The sequence below is a fragment of the Sinohyriopsis cumingii genome, chromosome 2 (genome assembly GCF_028554795.1).
Source record: "Sinohyriopsis cumingii isolate HCF-2022 chromosome 2, ASM2855479v2, whole genome shotgun sequence".
Taxonomy (NCBI): Eukaryota; Metazoa; Mollusca; class Bivalvia; order Unionida; family Unionidae; genus Sinohyriopsis; species Sinohyriopsis cumingii.
In genome coordinates this window covers 160,590,280-160,612,301 of record NC_142962.1, presented here as the reverse complement: position 1 = coordinate 160,612,301, position 22,022 = coordinate 160,590,280, and the positions used below count along the sequence as shown (strand labels likewise).

The window sequence follows — 22,022 nt, the reverse complement described above, 5'->3', positions numbered from 1 at the left end:
AATAATTTTTAAATAAATGATTCCTCTCAAGTTATATCTGAACACAACTGAAAATGAACCTGAGTTGTAAATAAGTCTAGACCTTGAACTCAAATATTAATAATTTTTTTTATATTAAAAAAATGATAAAATTCAGTATGCCATAACTACTATACCCTTAATGATGGACAAAGGTCAAGCAAACACAATAAAGTAAATATGCTTTACATAACTTTTGGGGGGTTGTCTGGGATGAGAATTTCTTTAAAACATTTCAAATATATAAAAATTTGAATTCACTTTACATATTTTACATTATCTAAAATATACATTACAATGAACATTATCAGATAAACAAGATAGGGCTGCCTACATGCGATGACAAAAAAGATATGTTTTATATGATAATGGGGTCAATACCTTGGCCCTAGTAGTCATTTCAGTAGCATAACAATAACTGATATATTTAAGTTGAATCTGATCTAAGCAAGAATGCAAAAGTAAAACCAAACATTATGTACAGGCAAATATGATGTTTTCTGCTGTCTGGTGCAACAAGAATAATAGGTTTTGTGTAAAACTGATATATATGAATTAAAATATGACTAGCACTTCCAGTTAGAAATGATTTTTGGTAAACTGTTATATAAACAACATAAAATGCAGTCCTCTAAATAGTGTGGGTCTGTGGTCCCAAGAAAGACTGAGCTTGTTTGCAGACATCTTAAGGTGGAGCTGGTGGACATGCATAGCTGCCATATATAGGTGTTTTGTGCTGTTTATGCCTCAGCTTTTGCTTGCTTGTACAACTACACCAAAAAGCTAGGTCGGGACAAGGCCTCCTCCCCCCATTTTTATGGCCATAGCCACACTTTACCGTACTTCTGATGATCTTATTTATTTCCAGATATGACAGAAAGTATACTGGCTTGGATGCCTTTTAGATTTATAACAATGATTCCATTCTGCCATCATGAATGCTTGGCATTACTAAAAGGAAGAAAGAAAAATAAATCTTACAAAACTGTCCTTAAAAAAAGCTAAACAGAATATAAGAATGCACCCTAACATAGGGTTCTTTTAATATTGGATGAACAATGTTGATCATCAATCAGATATGAAAATACAAAAAGTAGAGAAATCTGAAACATTTGTTTTCTTAACACAAATCAACAGCACTAGATAAATTTAGACAGATCACATCCTGCTGAACCAAATATCTTGGATTTTAGATCTGGGTTGTTTGTTTTTTTTGGTGTTTGCAAGTCTTCTAATTTTCTCTGTATTAGACTGGCAACAGATCTGTTTTTTGCTGTTAATTTTCACTGTACAGTATTAGACTGGTGAGAGATCTGGTTTTTTGGTGCTTAAAAGTCTTCAATTCTCTTCGTATTAGATGGTGGGCAATTGGGTTTTTGGTGTTTACAAGTCTTCTAATTTTCTCTGTAATAGACTGGCAAGAGATTTGTTTTTGGTGTTTACAAGTCTTCTAATTTCTCTTTATTACAGTTTCAATGACATATATGTCTTGTGAATTCATTTCTTGGATTTAATTTTATGATCAGGAGGAAAGATGGTTAAGGATGATCTCAGGCATGTTGATTGTAGAATGCTGATTTGATGCATTTACTTTTCTATTTAAAAGTGTTGGCTGTTGGTTCATGTTTTGGCAATGACTTTTAACTATTGTTTAATCATATAGATTGTTGTAAGCATTGCTTTTGGGTTTTATCATGAGACCTAAAAAATTTCAGTTGATTTATTTAAGGGAAGAGGGAGGCGAGAGTTTAAGGTAAGTAGAAGGGTGACATAACAGGTGAGGCAAGTTCAGTTTTATTTGTTTTTAGTTTTACTGGCTGTGGACCAGATGAGCTTATGGGATGTTGGCTGTCGTCCATTGTCCGTCTTTTAGTTCAAGTTTATTACCACTACCTCTCACAAAATACTTGGAAGATTACCATGAATCTTTACACACAAATTCATCCCATGACCTGCATGTTGCACCTAAAAGAAAATTATGCTACTCAGACATAAAGAATCATGCTATCACTACTCCTCCTGAATGGATAGTAATATCAAAATGGGGGTTTTCACAAAAAGAATATTGCTAATGGCTTGTTGATCCTTAATGAATAGGAGGCCAGTCTATTTCCAATATGGTTGCTGCAATGGCTGTCATGAAAATCTGTTTTGGAGATAACACTAATGTCTTAAAAGTTGAAGTGAAGACATGAAATTGATAATAAGACGTTCTTAATGCATATGTGCCAGACACAGGGTATGATGGCCAAGACGTGTGATGCATCTGATCAATTCGGGAATTGAATGAAATATTTGAATTAAAATTACTAACAACTAACAAGTCATCTTTTTGAAAGTATACATGTTATTTTGTTATGGATCAGAATGGCATATAAATAGAGTCTATGTCTGTCTATAATCTGCATATTGGAAAAACAACCATTATGTCAGTACATATAAAAGAGCACAAACTACCACTGACAGACCTTCTAAAGATGGAAAGACGATCAAGTTGATGTGTACAGTATTGATATTTTTTGTATTGTAGGCTGCGTACTGTGAAATGTATTGATACGTGGCACATGTGTATCATTTGACCCCTACCACAAGAGCAGTGATGTTGTAAATCTTGCTATCACTACTTCTCTTAAATGGATGGTCATGCCAGCATGTGGTTCTTACTACAAGAGTTGGTCTGAAATGAAAATGGTGCAAATCTGCAGTCCAATATGGTTACCATAGTGGCCATGTTGAAAATCTTGTTAATGCTTATCCTCCTGAATGAAAATTAATAAACTGTTCACAAATCTGGTTAAAAGAATTATGCTGGCAACTACCTGCCAATCTCAATACTACCAAACTTGTCAGATTTGATTGAAAAACATGTCCATGACTCACACATGTCATATTTAAGCAAACACATGCTGTTACACCCTAATCAGTCAGGCTTCAGACAGAAACATTTATGTGAGACTGCCTTGATCTCCCTAACTGATAAATTGCTTCAAGCACTTGATCAAGGTAGAATAATTGGATCTGTATTTGTAGATTTCAGGAAAACTTTTGACATGGTGGATAATGAAATCAGTTTGAAGAAAATGAAAATTTACCAGTTTGTGATAAAAGCAGGGTTAGATGGTTTATTTCATACTTAAGCGAGACAACACAACATGTTTATATAAATAATGTTCTGTTTGAACCTGGAACAATTAGATTTGGAGTACCACAAGGCTCAATGCTAGGTCCATTACTATATATTCTATTTATTAATGACCTACCACTTTTACTAAGGGACTCAGTGTCATCTACAGATCTCAATGCAGCTGGCACAACATTGTCAGACATCCAAAACACAAAGCATGAACTTGAAATTTCTTTTCAGAATGCCCTAAACAAATCGGACAACTGGTGCTCATGCAATGGCATGACGGTAAATACTGGTAAAACTAAAATATTACTTATGTTAGCAGCCAAAAAAACCCAAATCTTGATAGTGATGAACTATGTCTGACATGGAAGAATAAAAATTTGCAAATGGTCTGTCATGATAGACTACATGGTGTTTTGGTATATAATAACCTATCATGGACTGAACATATCAAACATATCACAAAAAAAGTCAATTCAGGTTTATGGCTTCTCAGTAGGATAAGACATTTTCTCCCTGAAAGGCACAGAAAACTATTTTATAACAGTTACATTATTTTATAACAGTTACATACAGCCCTATTTAGACTACTGTCATACAGTATGGGGTAATTTAAATGATAAAAACAAAGCAAAGCTGGCACAGCTTCAAAAAAGAGCATTTGGGCTAATATCAATCCAGAAAGAAAGCAAGGAAAATTTAGCTGTTAAGTTAAAAATATTACCTAACCAGATCCGTTTGAGAAAGCCCAAATTAATGTACTGGATATCCAGTAATAGTGCCCCTGAATATTTACAGTCACTATTCTAGTATAGGCTACCTGGCAATACTCCCCACCTGCGATCCATGTCTACCAAACAGTATGAAATTCCCAAACCAAATAAGGAATTATTTTAAAAAAATTGTATTCCAGTTGAGATTAGAAATGCCCACTCTCATTTCCTTCTTCCAAACTAAATGTATTAAGTGACTTCAGAGACACAATTAAAATAAATAAATTCCTTTGTATGTGGGCCTCAAGGTAGATATAGTTCTTAGTTAATTGTGTTGCCCTCTTTCAATCAGGTCATTATTATTATTATTATCATCATCTCTAATTTCTGAAAATTCTTGTCAGCCAGTAGGGCATCAATCTCTTTGAGGGACTATTGTTTGGTTCTGTTATTTCATTATGCTGTTTTAGTTGCTTATTTTGAATCTTTGATAAATCTGTTGAAATTTTTTTATTTGTTTGTATGATTTCATTTTTATATGCCCACTGTAAGGTGTAGTTGTTGTTGTTGTTGTAGGGTTTAACGCCATTTTTCAGCACACGATAGGCTATACATGGCGGCCAGTATTAATGGTGGAGGAAGAACCCGGGAAAACCCCGGAAAGAACCACCGACCCACGAGAAGCTACTGGCAAGCTTTCTCACATACCCACATTAGCCGAATCCGAGACTCGAACCCACGCAGACAGAGGTGAGATGGCAGTGATCCGTAACGGAGAGCGCTTTAGACCACTCGGCCACTCGGGGCCCCCTGTAAGGTGTAGTATATTATGTTATGACATCTGTCTGTTACCAATCTGGGTCCCAGGTGGCCAAGTGGTCGTTCTTCCCAGGGTTTTACCAAGATCTTCCTTCCATTTAAACTGGCTTCCGTGTGTAGCCTATTATGTGCTATATAATGGCTTTGAACCCTAAAACATCAACAGTCATCAATCATTTCTGCTATCCACTATCTAAAGTTGACCAAACTTTGTGCATGGCTTGCAGTTGGGGAAAGGAAGAACCCTGTTGATTTTGATCAAAAGGTCAAAGGTCATGGCCATTATGATGCCCCATGCTAGACATCACTATAAACTGTCACACTGCAGACATCTTAGTGATATGACAGAAACATTTTTTAAAGCACCTTAAAAATCCAAAACACACACATATATTATTATCATTATTATTATACTGTCAGGATTGTTTTATGTGCACCTTTAAAAAAATCATAAAATTTTGTATGTGTTATTCTTTCCCAAATTTATGTTCCACACCAGATTACTGTACCCAGTTCACATTGATCTGTTCTATGAATTAAATCCTCACCAACTTGAAATAAATTGTGCAAATGACAATATGCTACTTTCACTGCAAATTAACAGTATACATATATGACTGTAAAACTGAGGACTTTTGTCAGCCAGTTTGTATTTGATAATTGGTGATTAGTAACTGCCTGCCAGATTAGCAAGTCTCATATTGTATAAGATTTAAGTGCTCTTCTTGATCATTATACCCTGTATTTTGACTGCGACTTCAAATGAGCACAGCAGAAACTATACATTGTAATTAATTGTGGCTGATTGGAGTATCTAGATTACCATTTTAATTATAAATAAGTATACATATATTTAAATAATCAGCTGCAACTATAACAAACAGCTTTTTTAAAAATTTTAAAGTGTCACTAAAAACTGACCAAGTCCAAAAGATTCATATTTGGCTTTGAATGTACCCTTAAACATGTACATATATATTATTTGTAAAGTTGAGGCTGTAACATCATTGGTTTGAAGACATAATGCTAAGGTGTAAAGACACATACGTGTGCTCACATGTTGGGTTTTTTAAATTCAGTTTTTAAATGTGTTTTTTACCTGTTTCATTTTCTGGTGAAGTTTTAGTAACTAAAGAAAAATTAAGTTGCTTTTTTAAGCAGCAGTTGATAATTATTTTATTATTTCAAATTCAGTGTTTACTAAGGAGTCATGATGATTGTATTGAATATATTGCAATAATTCAGGTTCAAATCTTAGAAGCTGGCTGCTATTTAATTCATTGGCCAAAATGCTAATTTACTGGTTCACAGTGATTTAAATTTGAGTGTAATCAGTACGGGATATATTTATTTAAATTTTTGTGGGTCTTTTTCAGTAAACAACATCAACTAAGAACTGCTCCATTTGATGCCAGATTTCCCAACCAGAATCAAACAAGGTGAGTTGTAGCATTGGATAAGTATAGTTTCTTGATGCACTTAATCAACAGAGTTTGGTTTCATTTCAATTACTGCAAAATAATGAACATTTTTCATCTAGAGTAAACTGATTATAACAATACTGCTTCAAAGTATTTAATTTTCTACAGTGCACATTGCATGGTCCCGTCTAATCTCTTTTGTATCATCCCAGACCAGACAATACTGGCACAAAACTGGGGAAGGTGCATTAAGCAGATTTCCTTGATATTATTTGGCTTTTAATTGTTCTGTCAATGAATAATCTTTCTATTTTTCTTTCAATGGGTGTGGCCATATTCGTATCACGTGACCGTCTGCCATTAAGGTACTGATTCACCTCTGTGGCTTGCCTGAGAGACGATTATTTCTTACGTGTTGATTCAGAAGACCAGTGATTATATCATGTAGTCATGTCAACAGAAAAGCTTGTGTGTAGATTAATGATGTTTTATAGTAAAACAGATAAAAGTAATACCAAATTACAAATGATTAGCAACTGCTCTGGTGGCCCAGTGGTTAGATCGTCCACCTCAAGTGTGGGAGGTTGTGGGTTCGATCCCTGGCCAAGTCATACCAAAGACTTACAAAAATGGTACTAACAGCTGCCTCGCTTGGCACTCAGCATTAAGAGGTTAGTGTGGGACTAGTCTGCCTGGTGTCAGGATAATGAGACTGGTTGGGACATAATACTACATGTCTGCGGTATGATGCCTCAGTGCTAGACATCACTATAAACTGTCACACTGCAGACATCGTAGCGATATGACTGAAAAATTGTTAAAGCTATGTTAAAAATCTAAATCACACACACACACACACACACAAATGATTAGCATGATCAGAAAGTTAATAAAATATAATCCCTTGGCAATGCTGATTAAGTCTTCTTCCCAGATCTAGTCCTGTCCTTAAATTTCAGACATGATCAATTGCTTTAGAAAACAGTCGAATCACTGAATGATCATAAAAGCTGCTATTGGATTAAAAAAAATGGAATAAAATGATGAAACGTTATATCTGTGAATGCGAAATGCCAAATAGTTTGGACACATGCTCAAGATATTACAATCATCAGTCAATTATGTTCTTTCAGATGAAGTGCACATATCACCTGATGACTTGACAAGAGAACATTTTAAAGTATTTTAAAAATCCCCCCCATCCCAATTACTGCCTTACTAACATCTTGGTGCATTGAGCAGGAGAGAGGAGATAGTGACTTATTTACCCGATTGTAGGGCAGAAGGTCAAAGGACAAAAAAGTCACAATTCTGATTTTTACAGTTATGAAACAGGTGTAGGATAAAAAGTCAAGAGATTAAATTGTCACAATTATTTTATTGTAGTTATGAAAAAGAGAAAGTCAACAAATCACAATATGTCTTATTTAATTTTTGAAGTCTTCTTACTGCATGAATTAGGACCATGATTTATTGGTCCTATTAAATCTAGTACTCGCACAATAATACCTTTATTCCTGCTAAATTCTTGTCCAAAACCACCCCTTCATGCGTATGATATAATTTGATAACAAGAGACAAGATATTTCCTTCTATCATGCATATCCTGCAACTTGTTTATACAGTAATTAAAGAAACAAACCATGCCGCCAATTGAAAAATTCTTATCAAGATCAACCCTTCCTGTAAACACACCTTTTCTAACAAGCAAACCAAAACCATCGATTGCTAAATTATTGTCAAAACCACAGTTTTGTGTCATAATTGATTATTTAATTGTTATTTTAATGTGCAGTATTTGTAGAATATTGAGCTTGTATCAGTAATCATGATCACTGAGGAAAAAGTGAATGGAAGACAAAAGTAAGTTGTTTATAGTGCAGATAATACATGTACATGTAGTTAAATCCAGTAAACACATGTAATAAAACATTATATTTTATTGATTTATCCATCACAGTTTATGTTATATTTTTTTTGAGATATCTATTAACAGTATCACACCATAAATATTTAAATTAATTTATTCCTTTTAGATGCACACAGTAAAATGTGGAACTCTTTATACAGAATCTCCAGAGTGGTGGTCTCTGAATAGCAACCCGTCAAAATTAACAAAATCTTCATATTTGCATTTTAATGATCGATTCATGTAGAGCTCATTCAGACCTTTTCAAAACAGTTTTAATTTTTAAAATATTTAGATTAGTTCATAAGTTTTGACTATTTGAGTATTTGCAAAAATTTGCTTTTCAGTGAATTTTTGCCTTATTTAAATGTATGTTTAATTCATTTAAGTCACGGACCCAACACATTTAATTAAACATGTATTTCCATCATAACTTTTGAAGATATCTCAACAAAGCTTGGAAGTTTGATGGCATTTTTCCTTTAGAATTCAAATTTCTACAGTAAATTAAACTATGTCTACTAGATTTCAGTGTAGGAAGAAAATAAGGGGTTAAAATCTTTATTTTTCTTCTAGCAGACAATTCACATACTGGACAACATATTTCTTAACAAGTCATTTAATTCAGAAAAAAACATTGGTATACATTGTAAACAGTTCATCAAATTTTCTATGCCCACTGACATCCAGAATTTACACATTCTGAAAGCATTCCAGTCGCTATGACAAATTAAGGCTTAACTTCCTGAACATCGTCTCTGCTGGGCCATATAACAACTCCCACTTTACCACATGGTGCCATGAATTAACTGTCAAATTATTATTATTGTCACTTTTAATTTCATGAACACATCCAGGGTACCAAGCATCCTGGTATGCTACAACAACGTAAACATTTTCATTAAGCTGGTCTAGAACAAGCAACTGTTGACATACTGTATTGAGTTCATCTATTTCAGTTTCATAGAGTTCATCAGTCTTATTCGGATTTTGTTTTCTCTTCTTTGGTGGCAGTTCACTCATTTGGTTCAATATTTCGTTGCACACACGTTTTTTGTTGTTCTTTACATTTAAGATGAGTCTTTTCCACCACAGTGTGCGTTCTTCCACATAGTTTTCTGTTTCATTTTCAGTTTGTTTGCCAACATTTTTAGAGCTGTAGGTAATACATGGCAACTAAACTTGCTTTTACCCACTGACTGACTCTTTCTTAATGTGGCATTTGTTTTCTGTCACATATGAATTTTTTATTGACACCGTTGTCTTGAATTCCTTCCCTAGAAGTTCATTAATGTTTTTTACACCTGGCACTTTTTTTTAATCACAAGTTTTATCTTCTGGTCAAGTACACTATTAACTCTGTTGGAAAGAGTAGATTGGTTAATTGACTGACACCCATCATTAAGTTGGAAAGAGTAGATTGGTTAATTAACTGACACCCATCATTAAGTACTGTTAAGATGTTGCAAAATTCAGCATATGTTTGGTTATTTTTCTTATAAAATTTGAAAATTTCAGTCACAATTCTATTTGACAGTTTGTCTATTATTTTTTTAAAGATTTGGAAGATGTTGAATCAATCTTTATTCATGCCTTTTGGCCATAATGACCAGGAAAATCAATTCTCTCATATTTCTACACTAAAAATGAAACACAAAAGTGTTTTATGTACAGTTAAAAAATATATTTCATCATCTAAAATTGCAGAACAGTACTTTATTGTGGTATGAAACATCGATTGGTAATTTCATTTTTGTACTCTATTTGTACCACTAGTCTTTGCGAGTTATTTGGATAAATTTCATTTTAATACAGAGATCTCATTTTATTATTAAAATGTTTAAACATCATTTGCATACAATAATTTCGCATTAATTTGTACTTAGATGCAAGTTTTGAAGAAGAACAGTAAACTGTAAAATAATTGTAGATTAAATCTGTCAAATCTACATGTACATGTCAATATGAGGACAATCATTTATACGATGTGGTTTGATGTGCATGGTCTTTAAGAACAGTATAAAACACAGTTGCAATCTTAATTACCAGTACATCATTGGAATTAAGTCTGTTTTCTTTCTTCATACATGCAGACAAATGTCAAAATTATCTTTAATTCAGGTCTCTGCATATATGCCAAGTGTTAGAAATGGAAGAATGCAATAGAGGTTAGATCTGTGTACAATGGAAAATATGGAAGTGAATGATGGCATAATATCTTAAAGAGATATATACATTGTACCCCAGTATTTTACCTTCTTTCTTATTTCGGTGGCAAAACCCAAAAATTTAATACATATAAAAAAGTATTTGCTAACCAAACCAAAATTATTCCAGTCAAGTAAAGACAAAGTGCCGCAAGATGGCTGTTATGCCAGTCAAGTAAAGACAAAGTGCCACAAGAAGGCTATTATTCCAGTCAAGTAAAGACAAAGTGCCACAAGAAGGCTATTATTCCAGTCAAGTTAAGACAAAGTGCCACAAGATGGCTGTTATTCCAGTCAAGTTAAGACAAAGTGCCACAAGAAGGCTATTATTCCAGTCAAGTAAAGACAAAGTGCCACAAGAAGGCTATTATTCCAGTCAAGTTAAGACAAAGTGCCACAAGATGGCTGTTATTCCAGTCAAGTTAAGGTGGCGCTATACAGTTTCGCATTTTGCATAGGGTTAGGAATTTAAAGAAAAAGAATGTCCCCGGCTTTCCTCACTGGTTATACTGGCTATTTAAAAAAGACCTTGTATATCTTAGGTATAATGCAAAGAACCTTTAATTCCCTTTATTTTGGTGTATGATTGATGGGTGTACTATGGGTTATAGAGTATACAGCTTGGCCTTACTTCAAATGTGCACCTTTCAAAAAAGTGCTAGCTCTACTTGGTCATTTTCACTTCCTGAACTTCAGAGGTCATATTTGTATAAAAAAGAGCCGATAACTTTTTTTACATTTTATATATTTGGTAATTCATTCATTGCACTTTCAGAAGCTGGTATTGTCTAGTCTGGCAAAATTCATTTTCCCTATTTTAATAGCTGCTATGTATAGTGTACTTTTTTTAACACAAGGGAGCAGTCATTTTAGTTAGCAGTGTGCTTAAATCATGTAAAATTTCCAAAAGTACAATATCCAAAAGAAATATCATCCACATTACATTAATGTAGCATAGAGGTATGCAAACATTCTCTCCACTGTGCATGTTTTAAATGCGAACTACTTCACCTTACATACATCACTCTCTCAAAAGTACTTATTATCTGGTGAGCGCCACCATAAAGAAGATGTAGGTATTATTTTTTATGATTTAATTATGTTTATATGGCTGAAACATTTAAGTCGCAAGCATCAAAACAATCCTTATGAATAATTCTCCTGCTTTTTTCCCCACAGAACAGTATTTATGAGTGTCAGAGTCTCTAACAAGTCCAGCCTCCCCCCCCCCAATGATAAAAGTGAGCGATTTTAAGAATGCACATTACATTTTGTAAACATAGCAACCAATGTTATGCTGAATGATAGGAACATGAAACTAGCCAGAATTATTTCTGAGATATCAACAATGAATTTTACAATTAGAAAAGGGAGGTAACTCATCAGCTTCATAAAGGTCAAAGGTCAAAGTGTAAAATATTTGCCTATTGTTTAATATGGAAGAAGCGAATTCACTTTCTCATCATTTATTTTTTTATTTCATTGCAAATAAATGAAAAGAAACATTTTCACCATATATTTCTGTCACTTATTGCAACAGTTTTAAATTTAAGTTGACTCTATTCCTATATTCTAAGTCTTCTAATTTCCCCATAATTAAGGTCACTACTCACACAAACATACCTCATGGCAAATTATGTAAGCAAGAGAAAAATGATCATAATTAGCTTATTTTCATGCTTAAACGCAATATGAATGTACCATTTTATTCAGAACATCATACATAATTATATGAAAATAAAAAAAAATAATTGCAAACATTTTTTTACTTTCTTTAAGGTGGCGCTATACAGTTTCGCATTTTGCATAGGGTTAGGAATTTAAAGAAAAAGAATGTCCCCGGCTTTCCTCACTGGTTATACTGGCTATTTAAAAAAGACCTTGTATATCTTAGGTATAATGCAAAGAACCTTTAATTCCCTTTATTTTGGTGTATGATTGATGGGTGTACTATGGGTTATAGAGTATACAGCTTGGCCTTACTTCAAATGTGCACCTTTCAAAAAAGTGCTAGCTCTACTTGGTCATTTTCACTTCCTGAACTTCAGAGGTCATTTGTATAAAAAAGAGCCGATAACTTTTTTTACATTTTATATATTTGGTAATTCATTCATTGCACTTTCAGAAGCTGTATTGTCTAGTCTGGCAAAATTCATTTTCCCTATTTTAATAGCTGCTATGTATAGTGTACTTTAGACTAATTCAGACTGATTTTTTAACACAAGGGAGCAGTCATTTTAGTTAGCAGTGTGCTTAAATCGTGTAAAATTTCCAAAAGTACAATATCCAAAAGAAATATCATCCACATTACATTAATGTAGCATAGAGGTATGCAAACGTAGCATAGAGGTATGCAAACATTCTCTCCACTGTGCATGTTTTAAATGCGAACTACTTCACCTTACATACGTCACTCTCTCAAAAGTACTTATTATCTGGTGAGCGCCACCTAAGACAAAGTGCCACAAGAAGGCTATTATTCCAGTCAAGTAAAGACAAAGTGCCGCAAGATGGCTGTTATGCCAGTCAAGTAAAGACAAAGTGCCACAAGAAGGCTATTATTCCAGTCAAGTAAAGACAAAGTGCCACAAGAAGGCTATTATTCCAGTCAAGTAAAGACAAAGTGCCGCAAGATGGCTGTTATGCCAGTCAAGTGAAGACAAAGTACCACAACAAGGCTATTATTCCGCAAGAATGCTACAATTTTAGTCAAGTATAATAAGACCAATAAAGAGCCTCAAGATGGCTATTATTCTAGTGAAGTAAAGACAAAGTGCCACAAGATGGCTGTTATTCCAGTCAAGTTAAGACAAAGTGCCACAGGATGGCTGTTATGCCAGTCAGGTAAAGACAAAGTGCCACAAGAAGACTATTATTCCACAAGAAGGCTACTATTTTAGTCAAGTATAATAAGACCAATAAAGAGCCTCAAGATGGCTATTATTCTAGTCAAGTAAAGACAAAGTGCCACAAGAAGGCTATTATTCCAGTCAAGTTAAGACAAAGTGCCACAAGATGGCTGTTATTCCAGTCAAGTTAAGACAAAGTGCCACAAGATGGCTGTTATTCCAGTCAAGTAAAGACTAAGTGCCACAAGAAGGCTATTATTCCTGTCAAGTTAAGACAAAGTGCCACAAGAAGACTATTATTCCAGTCAAGTAAAGATAAAGTGCCACAAGAAGGCTATTATTCCAGTCAAGTAAAGACAAAGTGCCACAAGATGGCTGTTATTCCAGTCAAGTAAAGACAAAGTGCCACAAGAAGACTATTATTCCACAAGAAGACTATTATTCCACAAGAAGGCTATTATTTCAGTCAAGTAAAATAAGACCAGTAAAGAGCCTCAAGATGGCTATCATTCCAGTCAAGTAAATTAAGACTAACATGGTCCAGGCCCAACATTTTGGGCAGAACATAAACCCATTGTGAAGAAAAAAATGTATGAGTAAATTGTGCAAATTGGGACTTGTGCATGATTTTGAAATATTTTACATTGGTTCAGGAGCTAATATTTGCCCCTAATGAGCTAAAAATCAAAATCTCAGACTAATGCACCAGTGAATTAGAAATAACCCTCTCTGCAGTGGAATTTGCATTATACAGGATGAAAAATGGTAAATACGTTGCTTTGTGTTAAGCTAGTCATCTTTTTGGGAGAAAAATTATTTTGGGCATGTGCTCTGGTATAGGAAAATAAGACTTTATGTCTCATTGCACATAAAAACAATGATGAGTGTTTTATTCCTTACATTTGATGTTTAATCACAGTATTATTGGATGACATCCACAAATACAAGACCTATAGAAGAAACATTTAAGAAGCTTAATATAAGCAAATAAAAATAAATAATACTATCAATAACTTCTATCACACATTTCATACACAGGTTTTTATTTTATATATATAATTGATGGCAACACCAAAATACTGACACATGTCAATACAAACAAAAGGGTCACCATCTCACCCAATGTAATAACTTGTGCAGTGTATCCCATAGGGGTGTAAAATTGAAGGTAAAAACAAAACCTTGTGTCAGAACTGGAGGAAAAGTGAAAAATGCAGGTTGAGAATGTACTGAAATGTTTCATCTCACACCTAATTTTTCAGCAGAACATAGGAAATTACAATTTTCATTACATGCTCACCCTCTCTGTCAGTCTGAAAATTACAAATCAACAAACATGCACAATAATCAAACAAATGTATTGCCCAATCATAGTTTATTGGTTCATTTTCCTTTTAGGTTATAGTTGCACTTTTAACAGTTTATCTTTTTGTAGCACAAGTGTAAGCCAACACATTACATATAACATATAAAAGCCAACACATTACATAAACATATAAAAGCCATTACAAAAAGCCAAATAAACCTTTTTAACCAGATGACAGCTAGTTTACTGCCTATGTCATGAAATTTGTTTTCCATGTTGTATTTTACTGCTTCCTGGAGCACATTTGTCCAAAAGTAATAGTTTAGTGACTCATCTTCCTTTTGGTAAGTTGCACTTATTGCAGCAAATTTATAAACCAACAAATTGCAAATAAATCATTACAAAAGTACAATACAACCCACTCCCTTTTTTTTCTTCTTCTTCTTTTCACTGGAGATCTTTTTCTAGTTGGAAAAGCATTGAGATTCATTTATCTGCTGAGCTTGAAGGATGTGACAAGATATGGAAAGGTGATTCTCGCAACAATGCCCACACTTGAAGCAGACACAGTGCCATTCCCTGTCCTGAGTTGAAGATTGAACAAATCCTGATCAGTATCAAGTGTCAGAAATATGTACTGCAACAAAACAGTCTGTTAGAATTGTTGAATCTTGATCTCTAACCTGCAAATGTATGTAAAGGGAAACACAGCCTGGTGGCTGTGCTAAGGAAGGTAACATTAGTGGTCAATCACAAAATTTTAATGAGACTATGAAGCACAACTTGAGGAAATTACAAGCCCAGAACAGTTGTTGGGTTCAGATATCAAGGGTTGGGATCTGCCTAGATATATTTTGTACTTCCTATAATAGTTTTTTTTTTCCAGGCACTGTTGGCAGAACTATGTAGACTTTCATCGCTGTTTGAAAATTAAAGGAGAGGACTATGAACCTTGCCAGTATTTCAAGAAAGTGTATAGGTCACTGTGCCCAAATGGTTGGGTAAGTGTATAGGTCACTGTGCCCAAATGGTTGGGTAAGTGTATAGGTCACTGTGCCCAAATGGTTGGGTAAGTGTATAGGTCACTGTGCCCAAATGGTTGGGTAAGTGTATAGGTCACTGTGCCCAAATGGTTGGGTAAGTGTATAGGTCACTGTGCCCAAATGGTTGGGTAAGTGTATAGGTCACTGTGCCCAAATGGTTGGGTAAGTGTTGGTTTATGTGTAACATAAAGATTACATGCTAGGTAGTATCATGTGGGTCTCCAAATTTCCTTTGTGTTTAAAGTATGTCCCAAGTTTTTCTTAATTTGAGTCCAATTAGAAGTACATGCTGTTTTCCAACATAGCTTTAAAAACATGTAAATGTGTAAATACCAGAAAATAGTTTACAATAATATTCATAAATCTTAATGGCTGATCAGCACAAGCAGTTTGACTACTGCTTGGTTGATCACCATCAGCACAGGACATTATAAGAATATATTTGGAAAATAATTTTACCTGGGAAGCCCTTAACAGACTGTTAAATTGGGGCAGTATATGATCTTAGAAACCATGCCGAATGCAGGAATTTAAACATGACGAAGAGTAATTTTTAATGGTTTCCCACTGTGCATTTTAAATCAATGCTTGGGCAGAATTCTTTCATCTGTTTAGTACAATTTTTGTCTTGCATCAGTTTTTGGATGACTTTGGCTTTAATTTTGCATATGATTCTTATAAGGTCAAGCATATTGTGTTATGATGTCCATTCATCTGTCTGTTAAGAATATTGTTTCTGTGCAATAATTAGAATTGTCCATTGTCTACAGTTAACAAAATTGCACATGGGGTAAAAAGTTAAAAGTTAAGAAGGTCGGAGATCAAGAACACTGACTGATATTTAAAAACATAGTTTCCACATAATAACATTAGTTCTACATCACCTACTTGGATCAAACTTTGTGGATGCCTTGCACTTGAGATCAATAAGAAGCTATTGATTTTGAGGTCAAAGGTAAAGGTCATTGACTGTAAGAAATAGATTCTGCACAAAAATTTCATTTATCTGTTTAGAGAACTTTTTAACACAGGGCAGGCCATACATGGTACTCTTGTTGCATTAAGTGTTTAGCTCTTTTTTCCTGACACTGTTGTATGTACAGTCATGAAACTTTATGAATTTATTCATCTTGAAAGGGTGCTTACTACTGAATAAGGCAATATAGGTAACAGAGACCAGCATTTCAAATGCAAGTGTTTATGTTAATTTTTTGCATTTATCTCAGTTTCGCTGACACTGTCATTTATACAGTAATGAAACTTGATTTATCTATTAATCTTGGAAGGTGTTACTTGCCAAAAGCAGATGTCGATCACAGTGACCTACTTTTCTTGTCTGTTTACTTTGCAATGTTTTTAATCAGCCAATCTTAACATTTACCTCATGTAAGCGCCTTTGGACGCCTCTACCCTCATCACATGGAAGCACCTTTTGACGCCTCTACACCCTTCTCATAGAGGCACCTTTTGATGCCTCCTGTAAACATCAGCCTTTTTGGGCACCACATTCAGGTAAACCTGCCTATTAGATACTACATTCATTGATGTGAATAACCATTACGTCATATCACATGGTTGCTGTTTAAGATCTGGTCGTAATCTGCTATTTAAAGTAACTGGGTCGTATTCTCCACTCTTAAAATGGAGGCTGCAGATTTTGTTCAGTACTTACCCAGGGTTCGTACGGTCTTTGAAGGTCTTTGAGAGTTTGGGAAAAATGAGGTAGCATTTTCAAGGCCTTGAAAGTTTGGGAAAATCGAGCATATTACCCTGAGGTCTTTAAAAGTCTTTGAAAATTGAAATAAACCTAAAACTTTGTAATTTCTTTCCAGAATCACAAATAAAATTATCCGAGGTTGTTAGATTTGGATGTAATCTAGTTATCGTGGTTATGTTCTTTTGATGACCCGTTCAGTTTCATTGCCACCGCAATAACAAAAGAAGCTTTGTTTGGCCATCCAAAGTTGGCCTCGGTGGCGACTTCAATAACACATGCACTCTTCATCAAAGCAAGACGGCTACACACTTCATCAAAGGAAGTCAGAAATAAAATTGCCTAAGGTCGTTAGTTTCGGATGTAGCTGGTTTTCCTGGCTTCTTTCTTTTGACGAATCATTCAGTTTGATTGGACGAGTCCATCAGCTTTGACCAATCAAAATGTTCATTACACTAATTCACTCCACGTAGAAAGTGCACGAAAGTGTTACGCTCGAGCGTTCAAAATTTGTTCAGTCGATTTACATCTTCAGTGTTTAAAAATGCCAGGTCTTTGCTCTTTCAACGATATCTGGCTTGAACAAGAGAAATACAAGGAATGGCTGCAAAAGGATAAATTATGTAAACGAAAGGCGTTTTGTACATTGTGTAAAAAGACGATCATCTTGGCTTCAATGGGAGAAGGAGCCCTTACAAGTCATGCCAAAGGTAATTGCAAATTAGTAACTACATACTGTTCATTTAGTGGAACAAAGATGCAGAAGTATAAGCTATTGGTAGTTTTGGGAAAAATAATGGTAACTCATTACTTTTTGGGTATAAAATAAGATATTGTTTAGTTTGATGATTTGGGAGATATGGCAAAAGAGGGCCCGTTTAAATTTACTTATACCGTCGGTTTATTTAACATGTTTGAGGGACAAAAATCATTTTCGAAAATTTTGTTCTACATAATAATGTTCCTTGGTTTAATATAGAAACATCCATAGTAATAAATTCAATTCACGGATAAACAGTTTCAAAGTGCGCATGCGTACACTATAGTAGAGTTAAGCAAGAGTTGTTGTTCTTGAATTGCGAATTTAAAAAAAAAATGGCGTTAACGTGTGCTGTGAAGCTTTAACTGTAGGATGTCAAGTCATTTGATTAGGCAAATAAAAAAAGAATGAAAAAATGTGTTTCCAGTTGACGGAATGTCCCCGTTTCTCATTGCCAACCGTCGGCCTTTTCGCTCAGTGGTATAAAAAATTTTTTAAAAAACAAATCACATTGCCGAAATTGATTTGTGTATCTATAGTTTGACTATACATCCCCATTTGTTTGTACCCCTATATTTTATTTCACTTTTTTCAGAAGCCATTTTTTAAATGGTAATTTGTGTCTAAATAGCGTTTCTTACTAGTATGTAAAACCGAATTAAAAATTACTTTCATACATCATGAAGTTATTTGTTTTCATTTAGATTCATTAAAATTCTTGCAATGATAATTAATTTTGTTTTGTTTCTAGGATATAAGCACCAACAAAATAAACAAGTTGCACCAGAAAAAAAGCAAATATAATAATGCATTTAAAGCAGTGCTGATGTCTGTTAAGAGAACAATTTATTTTGTATTAAATCTGACACGTATGTTACATATTTCTGAAAAAATAACAAATGTTAACCTATTTTCCAGATCATTATAATGCTATTTTAGGAAATTAATTATAGTTTGACTTTAATCAGTAAACAGTATTGTAGTATTTGGCATTTGTTGTTTTCTCATATAACCTGTATACACAATGTTAGCAAAAATAGGTCTTGGAAATCTCTGTTTGTGGTCTTTGAAAGTTTGGGAAAAGTCTTTGAATTTATCATTCATAGTTCAGTATGAACCCTGTTACCTGAGTTTTCATGATTAGAATCACAACTATGATGTAGGCAGCAATCAGTTTTTATAAATTATCAAATTCAGATGATGTAGTGATGTAGATGAAGTGAAAGAACTCGTAAATTTCAGTTATGAGAATTGGCAGCTACAGTTGGTCGTGCAGCGTCACTGACTTGATGGTGAACAAGTTCTCTCAAGATTTGAAAGCACATACAAAATTCTTTCGTGAAAAATAATGATACCGCTATAACAGTCAGATTTTACTCTTAAATCTTTCCACACATAATAGATGTGTACTAAAAATTAAAAATCGTTAAAATTGATGTTAAGCGTAACATATACTACGCTGCTTAACAGTTAACAGGCAGGCCTATGTGTATGGAGTCAAATAGATTACAGGTGTTCTATTTGTAGCACACTACACTGGGTAACTTTGGTACATGTATATCAAAGGGCTAAAAAGCCAAACACTCTGTGAGGTAAAGGGTTAAGTCTGGCATATTATGGCACTGACCATCTATGCATACATCTGTCAATCAATCTATGTGTCCATCCAGTCATATATCTGACTTGTGACTTTGTAATGGCTGGACAGATTTACATGAAACCTTGCCAAAATATACATGACAGGATTGTGTGAAACATACCACAGCCAATCCCCAGTGCCTAAATGTCAAGGTCACAACAGGGGAAGATGTAATTTTGTGACTTCTATACTTTTCTAAAATATAATTTTTGAGCTGCTTAAGATATTTTAATGAAGATATGGCCGATATTATCATGTTATAGTTAGTATGATGGCCAATATTATCATGTTATAGTTAGTATGATGGCCAATATTATCATGTTTTAGTCAGTATGATGGCCAATATTATCATGTTATAGTTAGTATGATGGCCAATATTATCATGTTATAGTTAGTATGATGGCCAATATTATCATGTTATAGTTAGTATGATGGCCAATATTATCATGTTATAGTCAGTATGATGGCCAATATTATCATGTTATAGTTAGTATGATGGCCAATATTATCATGTTATAGTTAGTATGATGGCCAATATTATCATGTTATAGTTAGTATGATGGCCAATATTATCATGTTATAGTTAGTATGATGGCCAATATTATCATGTTATAGTTAGTATATTACATATGATGACATGAATGTCAAGGGAAGAGTAGTTTTATGACTTGTATCTTTTTCTACACTATAACTTTGGAACTGCAGAAGATATTTTAATGAATTTATTGCTATTTATATTTTATATATAAATGGTTTGTCACATACCATAGTCATACCTATTCCTCAATGTCAAGACCACAGCAAGGGAAAATTAAACTTGTATCATTGTCTGGAGTATACCTTCTAAACCACCAAAAGTCTTGATAAGGAGGATATTTGCAGGTTTTATGCCCAAAACTTTACTTCCAATGTATCAAGCACACATTATATTATGGTGTATTCAGTTAAGATAACCTTGGCTATCTGGACAAATTAAAGATGTTTCATGCATGTTTCTAATGCTGACACTTCATGACTGTAAGAAAATTCACTCAAATGGAGCCACATAATCAGATGAACACTGAATTGGTCTTGATGACTAAGCTGTATGCATTCTCAGCCATTTTTTATGCATTCTCAAAGCATGATTAATGTTTTGATGATTAAGACTCTTTCTTGTTTCATAATTTCATGATTTGCAGTGTTCACAAAAATTTAAAAAAAAAAAAATAAAAATAAAGTGCTGTTATTCTCAAACCAGAGAGTAAAATACCATTCATTGAATTCTTTGCTAGAACTTTGAGCCACTGATGATGCATTAGTGAACTATTAAATCATTCCTTGCAAATGCAGTGGGAAGAAATACACATAAGGATTGATGACCAAGGGGCTCAAAGGTTAAGTTCAGAGGGAGCAATTGTTTACAGTTGAGATCAGAGGTTCAAGTTTTTTATTTGGCAGTACATTGTTATTGACATTGATGAAATAACATTTTCTTGGGGGGGGGGTAACTTTTTAACATCTGTCTATGGATAGGTGGTAAGCCTTTAACCAGACTTGACCAGTGTTCATGGCTCATAATTGAGAATCATTAATCCCTTTGTCAGAGGTTAAGGGTACAGGTCAAATGGTTGTGTAGTTTTGTGGGGTTAAATTGTTATGAGCAGTTTGAAGGGGCTGTATTTTCTTTTTCCTTTTATTATCAAATTTATTACATATTATCCAATATGATACATATTTTCAGGGGATTTGAGAGGTGAAAAGGTCAGTGGACAAGATCAAAGGTTTCTTACACTCATGTGTTAGGACTACATAGGTATCATCTCAGACAAGACAATATATTTATTGCTTTTTCTCAAGTTTCAAGCAATGCCAAAAATTGGCCACATTAATTTTATCAGATAATAAATTTTAAAGGAATTTATTTTCACAATATGAATAAAAAACCACTAAATTGGTAAACTTCCTCAGCCACCAAAATAGCTCACTATGTGGTATTGAGTTATTTTATCAATAAATTTATGATTAAATACACTTGTTCAGGTATTGGATTTTGAGAGAAAATGTGTTTTGTTCATTTATTTCAGATTGAGAAATGGGATGAACAAGTAGAGAAAGGAGTTTTTGCAGGAAAGATTTAACAGGAGTGGAATGTAGGGTCCAAAAATGAATTATTTTCTTATTTCATCAGGCTGCTTGCCATCTGCAGAATTAGTGTATTTTTGTCTGAGTGCTAACAGTAAAGGATGTATACATAACAATTGCACTATGAAATTTTTTCTTTGAATAAATTTTAGTTGTGACTGCATAATTGTTCATATTGTTTGTTTCTGTGCCCCTGCAATATGTGTGAAAGGAAGAGATTGATATCCATGTTTGTCCATCCCATCATGTCACAGCCATGACAAATTCATTTCTGCAGCATAACGTTTAAAGGACCTAATGGCTTAAAATAAATTATTACAAAGTTTCTCGTTAAAAAGTCCAAGGTGAAATTCATTTTTTTTCTTCATTT

The 22,022-nt window shown here is 34.0% G+C and overlaps 1 protein-coding gene across 2 annotated transcripts in view; it reads left to right on the top strand.

The window, feature by feature from the left end:
* Positions 1-21,818, top strand: part of LOC149806215 (uncharacterized) — a 31,858-nt gene extending 10,040 nt beyond the window's left edge. Inside the window, exons 1-4 of one of the 2 annotated variants that reach the window (XM_089951155.1) lie at positions 1,698-1,771; positions 6,057-6,119; positions 15,259-15,373; positions 21,595-21,818. In XM_089951155.1, coding sequence (XP_089807281.1) covers positions 1,713-1,771; positions 6,057-6,119; positions 15,259-15,373; positions 21,595-21,648 — 291 coding nt within the window. In that variant the 5' untranslated portion in view covers positions 1,698-1,712 and the 3' untranslated portion in view covers positions 21,649-21,818. Of the gene's footprint in view, positions 1-1,697; positions 1,772-6,056; positions 6,120-15,258; positions 15,374-21,594 lie in introns of those variants that run through there. The other variant, XM_089951156.1, reaches the window with a different exon arrangement.
* The last annotated feature ends 204 nt before the right edge of the window (positions 21,819-22,022 follow it).